This window comes from Benincasa hispida, chromosome 7, assembly GCF_027475165.1.
Source record: "Benincasa hispida cultivar pf3 chromosome 7, pf3_genome.v1.1, whole genome shotgun sequence".
Classification (NCBI taxonomy): Eukaryota; Viridiplantae; Streptophyta; class Magnoliopsida; order Cucurbitales; family Cucurbitaceae; genus Benincasa; species Benincasa hispida.
In genome coordinates, this window is record NC_143484.1 from 29584492 (window position 1) to 29601231 (window position 16740).

At 35.0% G+C, this 16740-nt stretch overlaps 1 protein-coding gene across 2 annotated transcripts; it reads left to right on the forward strand.

Annotated features, from left to right (window-relative positions):
• The first annotated feature begins 3934 nt into the window (after positions 1-3934).
• LOC120081669 (Haloacid dehalogenase-like hydrolase (HAD) superfamily protein) lies at positions 3935-10763 on the forward strand. Of its 2 annotated transcripts, none has more exons than XM_039036719.2 (11): positions 3935-4375; positions 4464-4583; positions 4705-4773; positions 5113-5217; positions 5352-5406; positions 5790-5863; positions 9371-9454; positions 9540-9680; positions 9983-10048; positions 10170-10279; positions 10425-10763. In XM_039036719.2, exons 1-11 carry the CDS (start codon positions 4265-4267, stop codon positions 10591-10593), a joined length of 1104 nt encoding a protein of 367 aa, XP_038892647.1. In that variant the 5' UTR covers positions 3935-4264; the 3' UTR covers positions 10594-10763. The 2 variants fall into 2 exon arrangements, with proteins under 2 accessions (XP_038892647.1, XP_038892648.1); XM_039036720.2 differs by having other exon boundaries at positions 10170-10275.
• Positions 10764-16740: the final 5977 nt, after the last annotated feature.

Below are 16740 nucleotides of genomic sequence, written 5' to 3' on the forward strand. Positions count from 1 at the left end.
AGAAAGATAATACACTTGGCATTGGTGGCATGTCAAGTTTATTGATTATTGACATTGATTACGTATCATATATGATAACTCTTGACGTTTTTTATTTGTCAAGTATATGTTTTTTTTTTCAAATTAAATGTCCCAATTAATATTCTCATTTTCTACCTTGTATTCCAACAATACAATTATATCAACTAAAAAAACTTTATACATTTAAGATCTAGCAACTCAATATATTCACTAAAAATTCTATATGTTCAACTATGACCTTTCATATGAACACTCCTCACAAATTACAACAATATTTCTCTTTCACATGTACATGCATAAAATAAAATCTTAACTATTGCTTTTGTATACAAAACTCAACTTTTAACAAACACAAAAGTGATCAATTGTTTAATAAGTAACCTTTCAATAAAGTACATTATTTAATCTATATATTGAGCTTTGAAGTCTAAAGATAGAGAACTAAGGGTTAGACCAACCATGTTTAAGCAAGTCAACCTGTAAAATAGAATAAAGGGCGATAACATAAAATTTCAAAATATAGAAATAAGTGTTAAGATACAATAATTACAAAAAGTCATGCACAAGGAAAAATGTACATGATTGGCCTACTTTATGCAATGTAAAAATATCATACACGAGACTTAAAAAATATCTACAACTTAACTGCAAATAGATTACCCAAAGCATGGCTTGATTCAAATGTCACTTCAAAACTACAACAAAGTAATCCAACCTACGAAAAGTTCAATAATAATGCTTACAAAACGCAAATTCCAGCAACTATGTATCAATTTCAAAAGAGTTTCAAGGTCTCAATACCTATCAAAACATCCAAACATCATTATCTTTGTTGGATAGTGGCTCCAATCCCTTGAAGTCTTTGAATTGAACATCAAAAATTGAAAATAACTCAACTATTAGACAAATACTTCAATGGGTAACAAAGAACTATTAATACTAACCTCCAAACTTACTAAAACCTTGCCAAGATTGGTCTCAAACCTATTGGACAGCAACTCAACTCCTTCCAACACTTCAAAATCAATCTCATCATCAAACATTCAAACAAGTAAATTATAGAAGATGCTACATTATAGCCCAAATCACAAATTCATACCAATACATCCAAAACACTTACCCAAAGTGTTTGCTCAAATCGACACTTCACTCGAGCCTCGACCAACTTGCCTGATAAGAAAAACAAAAGAGGAACAAGAACACTAAAAAAAATATGTCACAAGAAGAGGATCGAGAAGTGAAGAGAAGATATCTTTCCACAAGGAAAGCTTCTACTATGCAACATAGTGCTGTGAAAGGAAAAAAAGAAAAAGTAATTGTAACCATTTCAGTGTCACTCCTAAACATGAAACATGTCATTAGCCTTTAAGGCAACACTACAACTCCAATAATACATACAATTTCAATTTTCTGTTCACTCATAACCTTACCCAGTCAACTTAGCAGGATCATTACATGATTCCATTGTATATTTTATGGCCATTTTTTCTTTACTCATCAAAACCTATAAATTTTTTAGAGTTCAGTTTGGTTTCAGAAGTTTCTTTGCATAACATTTTATATCTTCATGAAGTTACAGGAAGTCGGAGTAAACATTATCTGAAAAACATAAAATTTACCTTATCCACATCCTTACACAACATCAGACAAAAAAAAAAAAACATTGTCCAATTCATTACCTAAAGAAATAAAATGGAAATCCCTTGACTACTTCCGATGAAATCGAAAACAAAATGGAAATTTAGAACACCACTAGTGAATCACATCCTAAACCATAACCCCAAAAAAATAGGAACTGAAACCCAGAACACAAATTATTTCTCCCATTACAAAACAAAGAGAAATTGTAACATTTTAAGAACAATAAACTAAACTAAAATTATCCAAAACATAGATAATACACAAAATTATTCAAAAGATAACCTTATCTAACAATTGAGAACAATAAATTGAACTCCATCTAATTAGAGAAATTAAACAATAAGAACTCACTAACAAAATAACAAGAACTTGATATTAAACCCACACCAGACCAATGGGTATAACAAAATAACAAGAACCCACTAACCTTAGACCAATGACACGGATCCATGAGGACTAGGTTGGGCGTTTGGCGCGACTCCAAACGAGGCTAGGCATCTGATGCAAGGCTGGGCTGGGCATCTAGCGCGGATTCGATGGAAGATTGACCGGTAGAGGCTGTACGGTGGCTGAAAGAGGAGTTAGTCGGCTGCTGGTGGTAGGGAGAGGGAGAGTCAGTTGGGGCTAGTAGAGTGCTGCGAAGATAGGGTTTCGAGGGGAGCGGGGGTTGCGAGAGAGAAAATGAGGAAGGGGGGAAGCTTTTCTTACTAAGGCATTTAACCCTTTTACTTGTTTAAAATAATAAGTTAATTATTTTTTATATTTTTTTGATAATTTTGGTAGAAGGGAAACCAAATTTGAGAGGGAAATAAAAATGGAGGAGAGAGGGAAACAAAAAATAAAGATTAAAAAAATATATTTTTTTTATATTTTACTTAACACGAAAAATAAGTCAAGTAAGAGCTTTTTATACTTGACACGAAAAACATGTCAAGCAAGACTTTATATTACTTGAAACGAAAAACGTGTCAAGTAATGGTTCGCATGAAAATATCTTAAACATTCCATCAATCTCTGCTTTTTTAACCCTTTTACTTGATATTTTATTTTCTAAAAGGTCATTACTTGATGTTTTTCCAAAGAAATGTCAAGTAATTAAAAACTACAAGTGTCAAGTAATGTAGATTTTGTAGTAGTGTCTCCTTTGAATGGTTGCAGATGACAAGTCATGTGTAGGTGTTGCTTACAGCAGTTGCTTTGGATGCAACTTTCTTTGGTGCCATTAGTTTACTTGAATGTTTAGAGAGAGATGAGAGGTCCCGCTAGGCATGTCAATTTGTTCGCATGAGATTTCAAGAGAAATTTATTTCGCGAAACTTGAACTTTGTATTTGTATTAATTTTGTGGAAAGTGAGTACAATATCTAATACATAATATTTTGATGTTTTCAAAATAAACTATAGTCTTTAAACTGGTCGATCTTCTTGGATGATCGGCCTTTGGGCTTGATGAATGCATATGCTTGATTTGAGGAAGCGAAGTACGTAATGATCTTGGAGTGGAAGTCTTGGAAGAATGCTTGTATCTCCAAAGGACTTCAATCTTCAAGCGTGGTTAGAATGCTTGTATCTTCAAAGGATTTCGGTATTCAGAACTTTGATATGTCTTCTGATCTTCAGAGCTTTAGTGTCTTCTATTATTTAGAGCTTTGATATGTCTTCTGATCTTCAGAGCTTTAGTGTCTTCTGATCTTCAAAGGTTTGGAGGAGTTATGTTCTTCAGATCTTTTGAGCTTCACTTTAGATCTTCAGAGAGATTTTACAGGTAGAGCCTCTATTTATAGAGGTTTCTTATGGGCCTCATATGGGTTTGGGCCCAAATTGTGCTTGGTTGGTCCATGGGCATGATTTTTTGACCCAATTAATTGGATTTTGGTCTGATTGACCCAAATTAGGCCAAATTAATGTTATCTGATTCAACAGATGAAACCATGCGTCATTGGACTTTGTCTTCAACTTCAATTTGGGACACATGTCACCGATGATTTGGAATTTCGTCATTAATTTAATGAATGATGTGGCAGTTTGTTATTGGTCCAAAATTTGTCCTTCAACAATCGGAACAGAATAAGCTTATTTCTTCTATTTTTTCTAAAGAGCGAGATGAAGAAATGAGGAGCCAACCTATCACGAGTTTATCTTTGATTATTTCGTAATTTCTCCCACAATGAGTCAAGTAGAAAGTAAAAAAAAAAAAAAAACTTAAAATTTTAAAAATTAGGTCAAATTTAATTTGAGCTTCTAAATATAAGCCATCCATACAAATATTCCATACAGTTTTAAACTCTATTCATATTGAGAATGAATGAATGATTCCTCTACCAGTCAAATAAGAATTTTGGAATGGATTTTCTTACAGGATAAGGGCGATGTACAATAAAGATCGAGGTGCATTATTGAAAAGATAGTTTTCAAAACAGAGCCGTAAGCAAATCCACAATATCCAATTCTTGGTAAAAAGGGGGCACGGATTGCCCGGTGGATTCGTTAAAGACTCTACGAGCTTCTGCTTCACAAAAGAAAAGGGGCAAAAACCCATAAACGAAAGTAGCTTTTTAGGCGCTTTCAAGCTCTCGAGCTATCGTCTTCTTCATCATAGACTAATGGACTGCACTTGCAGCAATTTCAGAAGCTCAACTGCTCCACTATCATGGACACCCACTTCCTCTTCTCGGCTCCCACAGTCCCAATTCATTTCAAGACTCAAATTTCGGGTACCCATTTTCATCTTCTTTGCCCCCATTTCGTACCATTTTTCTTTGCCTTTGTTTTATTTCTGGTGGATTGTTCTCATTTTTACAGAATTTGAAGCGTATGAACTTGAATAAACATTCTATGGTGGTGATGAGCGTTTCTGGGTCTAGCGAAAATGGCTCCCTCGATAGGTATCCCCTTACGCCCAACAAGCTTTTCATGCAGGAGGTACTGAATTGAACACTCTCTCGTAGTTTAAACGATTAAGCTTTGTAGTTTGATGCTTTTAACTGATGGGGTTTGTGTATTTTTCGATGATCTGAGTTTGTGATCAATGTTTGTGTCTCAGGCAATTGGAGCTGAATATGGAGAAGGATTTGAGACTTTTAGACCAGATGGTCCTATGAAAGTGGACGTGGTAAGGGGAAAAAATGGAAAAACTAGTTATATTCGATCATGTCTGGGAGTTATTTTAACGTTAAAATAAAATCACTCTAAAACACATCTTTAATCATTTAAAATCAATTTAATATTTAATTTTACATTTTTTAAACACATTTTTCATACTAATGAAATTGATATTAAATGATTAAAAGCATTTTTTGAGTGATTTTGAAAATGATAAAAGTGATTTGATCATTTCAGAATCACTCCAAACATGCTATCAAGTTATTTCTCTTCTGTATCTTTTATGTGTTTGCCTGTTCTGGTTGCATATTAAGCTTCACTTGAGAGTTTTATTCTTTGTTGCAACCAGGATTTTTTGAACGATAGACTGCAAGAAGGGTTTCTTAAAAGAATTCGTTATGCTATGAAACCAGATGAAGCATACGGCTTAGTTTTCTCTTGGGATAATGTTGTGGTAACTTTTATACTCTTACCAGTTCAACTTTTATGCTTGCTGACTATTGTTAATTTGATACTTAGTTCACATATAATCACATGTCCTAATTATGAAGATGCTGTTGTCTCATGATATGTATCATTCATTTTCAGGCAGATACTCAAACTTTAAAGTTAACGGCATGGAAGCAACTTGCCTCAGAAGAAGGTTTTGTTCTATTTCTTTAGAAATTACTGTACAGATGTGTATATTTGAAGTGGATGCAAAAACAAAAACAAGAAAATTATACAAACTTTTATTTAGAATTTTTATAAGGATCAATTTCTAATAGGGACGAGTCTAGATTCTATATGATATCAGGAAAACATTAATTTTGAAAAGAGAAAAAATTTGTGGTTAATGAATCAAACTATCAAGTGATGAGGTGGTTAATTTGCTAGATGTTGAACGACGTTATTTTCATGTTGGTCTGAGAAATGGGGAGATTAAACTCTTTCTCATTTAGCTTCCTTTATTCTGGGGCTATTTGAATTAAGAAACCTTTTAACTTCTGTTTTCTTATTTTAAATTTTGAATTGTAATTGCTATAGGGAAAAGGGTTCCTGAAGATGGTGATGTACAGAAGCTAATGCTTTATGCAGGTGCAGATCAAGTATTGCAGAAGGTTTGTATTCTTAGTGATTCTTCTTTTTCCCATTAAAGATATTATATGTCTTGAATTTTAACAAATTTTGTCTGGTTTATTACCTGCAGAAGGTTTGTATTCTTAATGATTCTTCTTTTTCCCATTAAAGATATTATATGTCTTGAATTTTAACAAATTGTGTCTGGTTTATTACCAATGTTGAAATTTGAAATATGCTTCAAGTGTAGTTGCATAAAAAAATATACTTCTTCATGGAGAAGTAACCCATATTCTATGACGTTATCTTTGTAGTTTGTACCAAATGCACTCTAAATTTACGTCACTTGAAAAAACAATTATATGTCAATTGCATGATGGGGATTAAAAAGGTTGCTATGTTCTCAGATACATCTAATCTATCCTTGCCTTATCACCAAAAGCTCTGTGGTTTCTTTCCCGCCATAAGCTTCATGCTCCCTATGAATTGATTTGATTGCATTAACTTATAGATTATGTGTTTTCCCTTGAGCATGTCCATGTGACCGCACAGCAACTGAAGTAAATTCTCCTCCAATAAGAGATAAAGTATGCATAAGTATCCAAACATTTGTAGTATGGAGCTCCAACGGTTCTTGTTGTATGAACAAACGAAGGATTGTTTGTTGTTTTGTTTTTATTTTCTCCTTTGCAATCTTCCTCATCCTTTCTTCCATCTTTTGATTTGCACAAAAACATTTCAGCTGTTTTTTCTTTTCTCTTTCTTTTTTGTTTTGTTTATTATTATTATTATTTTTAATTATGCTTCTGTTTTTCCCCAAAAGGAGGTAGGAATGGGAAATTCTAGGTAAACATAAAACCTATATTCTTAAACAAGAAAATTCCTTCTTTTTCATTCTTCCCCTCTAATACATACACCAATGACTGAGGCTTGAGAGTTGTACTTGTATTACTTGAGGTTTTCTTCAATTGTTAAGGATCCATGTAATTATACTTTTTAGGAACTTGAATACCTTAATCTAGATAGGTTGTTGTGTGATTATGGATAAGCAAAATTCCTTAGCAATAGTTTCGAGATTAGTCAATGAATTCCAATAGCGATTAGCGAGTTTGATTGACTTCATTTTTTTTCCCTTTTTTTTTTAATTTATTTGGAGGCGAAATGAGGATGAAGTTGATAAGAGATCGAGATTGGTTTCAATTACATTGCAAATTTAAGTTCTCTTTCATGTTTTGCATCTGTTAGGGAAGGTTTGAGGAGTTGAAATGCAAGGTGATTGTAAATGCAAAAATTGGTAAGCTTTGTGCTTCCACAGGGCCACAAAAGAGGCAGTGTTCTCAGTGGATTTTTTTATTTAAAAAAAGAAATGGTGGAAACTTCATTAAAACCGCCTAAATATGAACAACCTAGAGGCCGGGGTAAGAGGGAACCCTGTCAAGGAACTACATCATAAGCACTTTCCAATTGCTAATAATCATCAAAAGGCTACAAAAGAATTTCAGCCGTAAAGAAGTCTACCAAGTAGCTGTATTTTGTTCGAGTTGACAGAAAGAATCAAAATGGAGAAAATTCTCTTCAAAGGATGTACCATTCCTTTCCTTCCAAATATGCCATAATTACACCCTAGCTGCACAACTCTCCAAAGTCGTAACTTTGCCTTTCTGATTCCACCAGCTTAGACCTTCTCAAAGAGCCAATCCTTCACCTATTTTGGAATACAAGTTGCAATCTCCAAACTCCCAAGATTGACATTCCAAGCTTTAGCCACAGGCGGAAATGAAGGAATAAATGATATGAAGTCTCAGCTTCCCTCCAGCAAAGTCTTCAACCGGACAGGGAGAAGCACTTTGTACTAAAATTTCTTTGAATCAATGTTCAAGCCAGTCATATACTAGAGGTGATTTGAACCTTCTTTTGTCGTTTACTTTTCCAAACCACAAAAGAAGGTTCAATAGGATGGAAGACTTAGTCGTTTATTTTTCCGAGTTTGGTTGTTGTTGTCCCAACAATTATAGATAAAAACTTCTTTTTTATCTGAAATGAAATTCAAATTCAGGAAACTAGATTGAAGAGGCTTCATTGATCCAAATGTCTTCCCATAATCAAATCTTATTGCCCACACCAGCTTTGAATTTAGAAAACTTAACAAAGAATGGGAGATCTTTGGCAATATCCACCCATGGTCTGTACCCTTTCTTTCTAAGCACAGCATTCATCCAACCATGGGATCTCACTCCCTAAATACTTGCTCTAAGTTACCTTCTTCCATAGAGGATTCGGCTCTTGAGGGAATCTCCAAATCCAGTTAGTGAGTAAGGAGGTAGTTCAATGGGTGAAGGAGCCTGCCCTAATCCACCAAGCAATAATGGCATGGCTGTCCAATCCTCTACTTCACCAGGTTGCAGCTATGTTTGTAAATTCCACCACTCCAAATGAAGTCCTTGATGATTTTTTATGTAGTTTTGAAGATATTATTTGGGGTTCTAAAGGAGAGGAGAGTAGTATAAAGGCAAACTATGAAGAATTGATTGTGCCAAAGTGGCTCACCCTCCTTTAGATAGAAGAAGACCCAACCACACATCCAACTTTGCTTTCAACTTTTCAACCAAAGTATCCCAAAAGTGCCTCCGGTGATGATTTCCACCACCCAAGAGGGAAGCCAACATAATTGATGGGAAGCACACTTGATTAGCAACTAAAGGATGAAGCCAGAGCCTGAACCACCTCCACATCCATGTTTAGACCTACTAGCTAATGAGCTAAGTCTTTTGCCAAATTCAGGGATAAATCTGCACTATTCAAGAGGCCCAACAGAATCAACCACCATTGTAACTGCTTTATTGAGGAAACCCCCTTTCTACTATACCTATGAGGCTATTTTGTTGAGTTATTAGAGAGAATAGTCCAATGCCCCTAGGTATAATCTACTTACCTGCACCTTGGATACAAATACTCTTTTGTTGGTTGTTTTAGCTTCCATCAGGAGTATCATTATGGCAAGTTTACTTCAATGCCATGGCACTTGGCTATGAAACATTAGCTTGATGTATTTTCTCTTCCCTTTGTTACGTTGAAAAAGTAAGGGCTCCTTGTAAGTTGTAACCTTAAGCTGATAACCATTTTTGGCTAACCGAACCTCCTTTGTTACGGATTAAACTTTTTTGTACCAACTTTTGTTTCAAGAGCGAATGGAGGGGGATATTTTGGTAAAGCATACTAAAATCCCTACTTTCACTGTGATGAGAAACGGGTGACAGAAACATTGCAAAGATAATCGGCTCTTTGAAGATGCTCTCCAGAGCCTGCTGATAGTAAACTGGTGCTACCCCCTTAACCGTCATCCATCATCATTTCCTTAAAAACACTGGTTCATTGCAGCTAGAAGTCAGAAGCACTTCTTGTTACCTGGTTTCTTCAATGGTTTATTTCACTGTGATTGTTCCTTTGTTCCTTGCTCTGTCGTTTTAGCCTATAATCTTGGACACTTTTTCCTGTTAGCAATAATTTCTTGTTTTCAAACTTGTTGAAAACTCTGTTCAACCTTTCAGCTTCTACGTTGGGGCATGGCAGAAAGTGAGCTGGATAGATTGAAATTGAGGTTTTCACAGTTGTATTACAGAGGTCTTCTTTCTGTGAGTATTTTCAATAAATTCTTTTTATAGATTGGCTTGTTTATTGGATTAATCATGGAAATTATTTAAATATTTTCTTATTCAGCTTAAAACACCAGTTGATGGCCTCAAAGAGTGGCTGGATGCAGTGTCTACAGCTCGCATTCCCTGTGCCATTGTTTCAAGCCTTGATCGGAAACACATGCTTGAAGCATTAGACCGAATGAGTTTGAAGAAATATTTTCAGGTTGATATTTGATTTCTCAAACATTTTCTTGTGTTCAAGGCTAGAAGTCCGAGTAACTTCATTCTTTAGCCAGATAATGCAAATAAGCAGATACACTACTTGCCATGGGTTTTTATTTTATATTCAAACAGCCATTGAAGTTCAGTATTATTGGAGTATCTCCATAATGAACAACTTTTCAACCAACCCGCGTTTTACCTGTTGACAGCAGTTCACGGACACCTTAACCATAAGTAAAAAGAAAAGACTATTAAAATTGGTGGACTCTGCATTTTATTTTATGTTTATTATCGTCTTTGCAGGCAATTGTAACAGAGGAAGACGGTATGGAGTCAATGGCTCATAGGTTCCTATCTGCTGCTATGAAGGTAAGATTCAATTTCCATACTGTTAAATTCAAATGAAATAGGATGCGAAAGCAGCATACTTTTCATTGTTTCATTGGCTACCTCCGCAAAATTTTAACTAATGTTTATACACACATTGCAGCTGGATCGAAAGCCGTCCAAGTGTGTGGTGTTTGAAGACGATCCTCGGGGCATAACTGCTGCTCACAATTGTACAATGATGGCTATAGCATTGATCGGTGCCCACCGTGCGTATGTGTCTCATCATAAATAGACTAAGCTAGTTAATACCGCGCACATGTGCAGTGCATGTCAAACATTCCCTAGTTCTATATGTGCTTCTTAATGAATATCTCATACCGTCAACTGATATAGATACCTGGATGATATTGTGCAGATATGATCTGGTGCAGGCGGATCTTGCAGTTGGTAGCTTCAACGAGCTTTCAGTGATCAACTTACGGAGATTATTCGCTAACAAAGGTTCAACATTTATGGATTTGCAGAAGCAGAATGCCGAGAAAGCTCCGTCAAAGAGAAAGCTTACCATCGATACGATATTCTGATTCATTTTCTTACATTCCTCAGTTCTTTCCATGTATTTAAGTTGGTCATGATGTCAATTCTTTTGTTGACAAAAGTCTAAAATGGAGGAGCTAAACCTCTCTCACCTAAAAACTTCCAAATGAAATTAGAAGAGTTAATAGATGAATATGGCTTTTCACATTTGACTACACATCCTTTTTTGGCTATTAAGCAAGCTTCGGTGAGATTCCAGAATGCAATCATGTTAGCTATAGTTTTTGTGTCCTTTAAAAAAAGTGAGTATGGTTGAACAAGTTATTTAGGGGCTGTTGAAGATGAGATGAGATGAGATGGATTCATATATCATCTCGGTGTTTGGAGGCCCATCGTATCTCATTGATATCACTATCAGGGCATGTCGACTTCAACAGTGTTTTCCACGTGTATCGTATGTCATCGTTTTTTGACTTTTCATTTTTCCTTTGAAACTCATGCACGTACATTTCGTCTCTCTCATGTCCCTAATCTCTCTCAACTGTCCTTGTGAAATCCTAACTCATTCTCTCTCAAATCCTCATATCTCTCCTCTTTGAAGGTTTCTCAGTCTAAATTTTCATCTTCGTTTCATTCATGTGTTTTTCCATCAATTTTGTGCTCATATCACATGTTGGCTTTGAAATAGTGTTTTAATAGTTTAGATTTGTTCTTTTCTTCACAGATTTGTTTTTTTCGCTTTTTCTCCTCGTTGCTTCAATCTCGTCCTCAACCATGTCCTTTTTCGCTTTGATGGTCCTCCGTTCACCCATAACTGGTTGTACGGTTAGTTTTGAGCCTTGGTGTTACTTCGGTTGTTAATCGTTGAATGCATGGTAGGGGGCTGTTTGAAGAATTTGTAGCTCGGTAGGGGAGAACACCATCCACTTTAGGTTCATTTTCTAGATCACCAATATGAGTAATGTTATATGAGCCGTTCTGTTGAAAATATCAATTTCATGTCTTGTTTTGATTTTCCATGTCATGTTTGATTTTCCATGCCATGTTTGATTCTTTTGAACATGCAATCTTTTGAATTTTTGTTCTGTTTATTATAAGTCCAATGTCCAATTTTCAATTTATGCCTTGTTTTGACTTTTCATGCCATGTTTGATTTTTATGAACTTGTAATCTTTTGATTCTTTGTTCTGTTTCATTCTAAGTCCAATACCCTGTTAAATTTTCAATTTATGTCTTGTTCTGACTTTCCATGCCATGTTTGATTTTTATGAACTTGTAATCCATTAATTCTTTGTTCTGTTTCATTCTAAGTCAAATACCCTGATAAATTTTCAATGTATGTCTTTGTCTGACATTCCATATCATGTTTTATTTTCATGAATTTGTAATCCGTTGATTCTTTGTTTTGTTTCATTCTAAGTCGAATATCGTGTCTTGTTCTAATTCCAATGCCTGTTAAATTTTCATTAATTTATCACTTGACTGACTTTCCATGTCATGTTTAATGTTTTCTTTAACTTGCAATCGTTTGTTTCGTTGTTTGGTTTCATTATAATTCCAATGTCATGTTCAATTTTGAGTTTCAATTGTGTTAGTCCTAATAAATATATATATTTTTTGCACATTTTTAATATTTCCATTATTAATTATTTTATTTATTAAACTGTCCACCCACTTTATTTATTGTAATTGTTTGCTAATTTCTCTCCACTTGCTTATTTCCACTACTGACTCAACGACTTTAGTGATTGAATTTGAGTTCATTTATTCGTGATATAAATTTAACTTTTGAGACAGATCACACTCTCATTTATGTATTCTGATTTTTTGTGGTTGTTATTAATGTTCAACAACAACCCCTCCCCCTTCACTTTCCCTAACATTGATCCATTATCCATTACCTAAGAGTCCCCACTGTCCAAGAAGTATTGTGTCAAACCTGTGAGTTGTTGAACTTTTATTTTCTCCTTCTCTCCTTTCTAACTTGTGGTTCTTTTATTTTTCTATTGCGTAGTTTCTAACTTTTGGTTGTTTGATAAGTGGTAGGATGCCTCATTGTGTTTTGATCCAATAACCCATGGATTCTCCATCCATATCGTACTTGATACAAGTAACTTGGTATCTCCCTTCTCAAACAAGTTCTCTTCCTACATTTTATTTATTTCTAGATTTTTTCTAACTCCTTTTGTTGTCTTTGTTGTCCCAAACTAATACAAAAGATTCAATTAGTTTCCAAATATGTTATGGATGCCTATATAATTTATTTATTATTATTATTATTATTGTTTTTTTTTTTGTAAGTGAACTTGGGCATTGGGAAATTTTCATAATAGCACGTTTAGGTTTCCAACTTACAAAACTAGCATGCTTTTAAAAAGTTCATAAAAATAGTTTTTCTCAGTCCATCTGGGGTGAGATCGACCACTGAGAACCAGTTAAAAATTAACTTTTTCTAACTTATGGATTTTTTTTTGGCCTTCTTGGTACATTTGATTACACACCGAGATTTGCTAATTTTTTTTAATGTAATCCTCCAAGTCTAATACCACCAAATTTGATTATGATTACTAAATATTATATCATATTATTATGCAACTTTTTAAATTTTTAGCATCACTTATGTTTTCACAATTATATAAATTTTCAAAATTTCGAATGGGTTTCCAATTATCAAAATGGATTTTTCAAATTGATTCAACGATTTTAAATTTTGGGAAAGATCAAATTTTGAGAAAAATTAGGTAAGATTTGGGATATATATAGAATTTCAGTGTTAATCCTGTTCGAGATTCGATCGAGAAAGCTCAAATATATGAATTTTGGTGTTAATTGTGTTCGAGATTTCACCGAAAAATCTCAAATATATAGAATCTCGGTGTTATTTTGCCTGGGATTAACATTAAGATGCACATAATCTTGGTGAATAATCTGACGAGATGTACTGAAAAAGTCTCAAACAATCAATAAGTAGGAAAAATATTGATTTTTTTAATTAAAATCTCGTGGTCTATCTTGCCTGAGATGGACCGAGAAAAACTATTTTTACGAGTTTTTAAAAAGAATGTTAGTTTTGAAAGGTAAAAATCTAAATGTGCTTGTTCGCACGAGGTTTCCGGAGAAACGTGTTTCGTGGAGTTAAACTTGAGTTGGTATTGATGTTGGAGTTGATTTGATGCGATGTGGTTCGATCTCTAATATTTGATCATTTGATTCTCTCTCAGTTGAGTGAATATGCTTGACTTGGAGAATGAAAGCACCGAACGTTCTTGAAATAGAAGTCTTGGAAGCTTGGAGTAGAAGTCTTGGAAGAGTATTTGTGTCTTCAAATGTCTTCTGCCTTATAGGAGTGTAGCTTCAGGAGTCTTGGAAGTTTGAAGTAGAAGTCTTGGAAGAGTATTTGTGTCTTCAAAAGTCTTTTGCCTTATAGGAGTGCAGCTTCAGGAGTCTTGGAAGTTTGAAGTAGAGGTCTTGGAAGAGTATTTGTGTCTTCAAAGGTCTTCTGCCTTATAGGAGTGCAGCTTCAGAAGTCTTGGAAGTTTGAAGTAGAGGTCTTGGAAGAGTATTTGTGTCTTCAAAGGTCTTCTGCCTTATAGGAGTGCAGCTTCAGGAGTCTTGGAAACTTGAAGTAGAAGTCTTGGAAGAGTATTTGTGTCTTCAAAGGTCTTCTGCCTTATAGGAGTGCAGCTTCAGGAGTCTTGGCAGCTTGAAGTAGAAGTCTTGGAAGAGTATTTGTGTCTTCAAAGGTCTTCTGCCTTATAGGAGTGCAGTTTCAGGAGTCTTGGCAGCTTGAAGTAGAAGTCTTGGAAGAGTATTTGTGTCTTCAAAGGTCTTCTGCCTTATAGGAGCGCAGCTTTAGGAGTCTTGGAAGCTTGAAGTAGAAGTCTTGGAAGAATATTTGTGTCTTCAAAGGTCTTCTGCCTTATAGGAGTGCGGCTTTAAAAGTCTTCAGGAGTCCTCTGCTTGTTAGTGAATTCTCTCTAGGTCTTCTGAGTGAAGAAAATGTTGCCCTTACAAATGAAGAGAACTTCTCTATTTATAGAGTTCTCAGGTGGGCTTCGTGGGCTTGGTTGGTCCATGGGCCTGACCCTTGGACCCAATTAGTTGGTTTTGGGCCTGATCTGAAATTTGGGTCCAATTCAACTTTTTTTGTAGTTTGGACTTTAAGCCCAAATAGTAATATCAAATTGGACCAATTTAATCTCATCTGATTCATCCGCGTGACGTCATCAAAACCTGTCTTCAATTCAATTCGGGATATGTGTCAACTTCTAATTGGACCCAAAGTCAATGATTTAGAAATTCGTCATTAATTTAGCAGACGACGTGTGACTTGTGATTGGTCTAAAATTTGTCATTCAACAAATGCCCCCTTTTCGAGATTTATGCACATATATGGGTGGATGAATCTCGAAAAAAATGTAATTTGAGATCGAAGTATGATTTTTTGACTCTTTTAATTTGATGCATCATCATGATCAAAATATGAGAATTTAGCTCAAATTTTTTATTTGAAATCTTGTTCGTTTGACACACTTTCGTTAAGTAAATTTTAATTTGAACTAAAGTAGAATTTATGTTCCACTTTAATTATAAATTTAATTTAATTCGAATTCGGAATAGAATTTGGGGTGAAATTGAATCTTGATCAATTTTGGTTTGAGATAAAAATTTGGGATATGCTCAATTTTACTTGGAAATGAGTATAGAAACTAAGGTTGATTTAAATTTGAGATAAAATTTGGAATATAGCCAAATTTTGACTCGACATTTTATTCATAACTCAATTCAATGTTAACCATTCGAATATTAATAAAATTTAGGATATGGCCAAATTTTAATTTGGGACGGATTTGACATTTATCTCACTCGATTTGGTTGGCTTGAATTTAGAATAAAAATTTGGATTAGAGGCTTTAGACTGAGATTTGGAATAACAGTTGATTTTAATTCCAATTTGAATGGAATATGAATTTGAACTTAAATGGAAGAGATTTTGGAGAGTCAACATATTGAAAGACAGCCTTACTAGCGAGATCAGGCCATTACCAGCGATAACAAGCCATTATCAGCAAGATCAGGCCATTACCAGTGATACCAAACCATTACCAGCGAGATTGTAGGAGAGAGCGAGATCAGTGAGAGCATTTCAAGCGAGATTGTGAGAGAGAGCGACACCAGCGAGAGCAAGATTGTGAGCGAGAAAGTGAGAGAGAGCGAGATCGTGGGAGAGAGCAAGATTGTGAGCGAGAAAGTGAGAGAGAGCGAGATTGTGAGCGAGAAAGTGGAGAGAGCGAGATTTTGGAGAGAGCGAGATCGTGGGAGAGAGCGAGAGTGTGAGCGAGATCGTGGGAGAGAGCGAGATTGTGAGCGAGAAAGTGGGAGAGAGCGAGATCTTGGAGAGAGCGACACTGGAGAGAACGAGATAATGGGAGAGAGTGAGATCAGCGAGGCATTTCGAGCGAGATTGTGGGAGAGAGCGACACCAGCGAGACGATTTCGAGCGAGATTCTCCTTTTTATTATTATTATTATTATTATTAATTTTTTTCTCTTTTTTTTTAATCTCAGGCAGTCGTCTGCTTTGTAGCTAGCGATACCAGCCTTAGCGAGATTTTCTTCTATACTGTTGGCTTATTCCATGTTCTCTCAAGTCTTAAGCTTAAAACTCCTCGCCGTTGAATCTGGTTATTCAAAACTCCACCGTGACCCCTAATTCAGGCAACCTCCAATCGAGCATGATCTTTTTTTGTTGACTCTTAACTAATTTCAGCAAGAATCGGAGTTCCACAACAAAATAAACAGTATTCAGTTTGAGTAACCCGTGATTTTATCAGATTTCAACTGATTAGTAGAAAAAAATCCCATCGAACTTAGCTATATAAATACTGGCAGGACACATGTTCTTCTTCATCTTGTAGTTTGATCTCCTTCGTTCTTACTTCCTTTGCAGTTTGAATTATGATTCTCTTTCGATCTTACATTCTTTACATCCTTTGTCAATCGAACTCGGATTTCAAATCAGCCTTGAATTGCAGTAGGAAGCTGTAAGTGAGGAGAAGGGAGAAAGAAGGAAAGATGGGGAATTAGGGATTCCCTTCCTTTTTTGTTTTCATATATATATTTTTTTCTTTTTTCTTTTTTTTCTTATTTTTTTTCTTATTTTTTTTCTTTCTTTTTTTTCTCTCTTTTTATTAT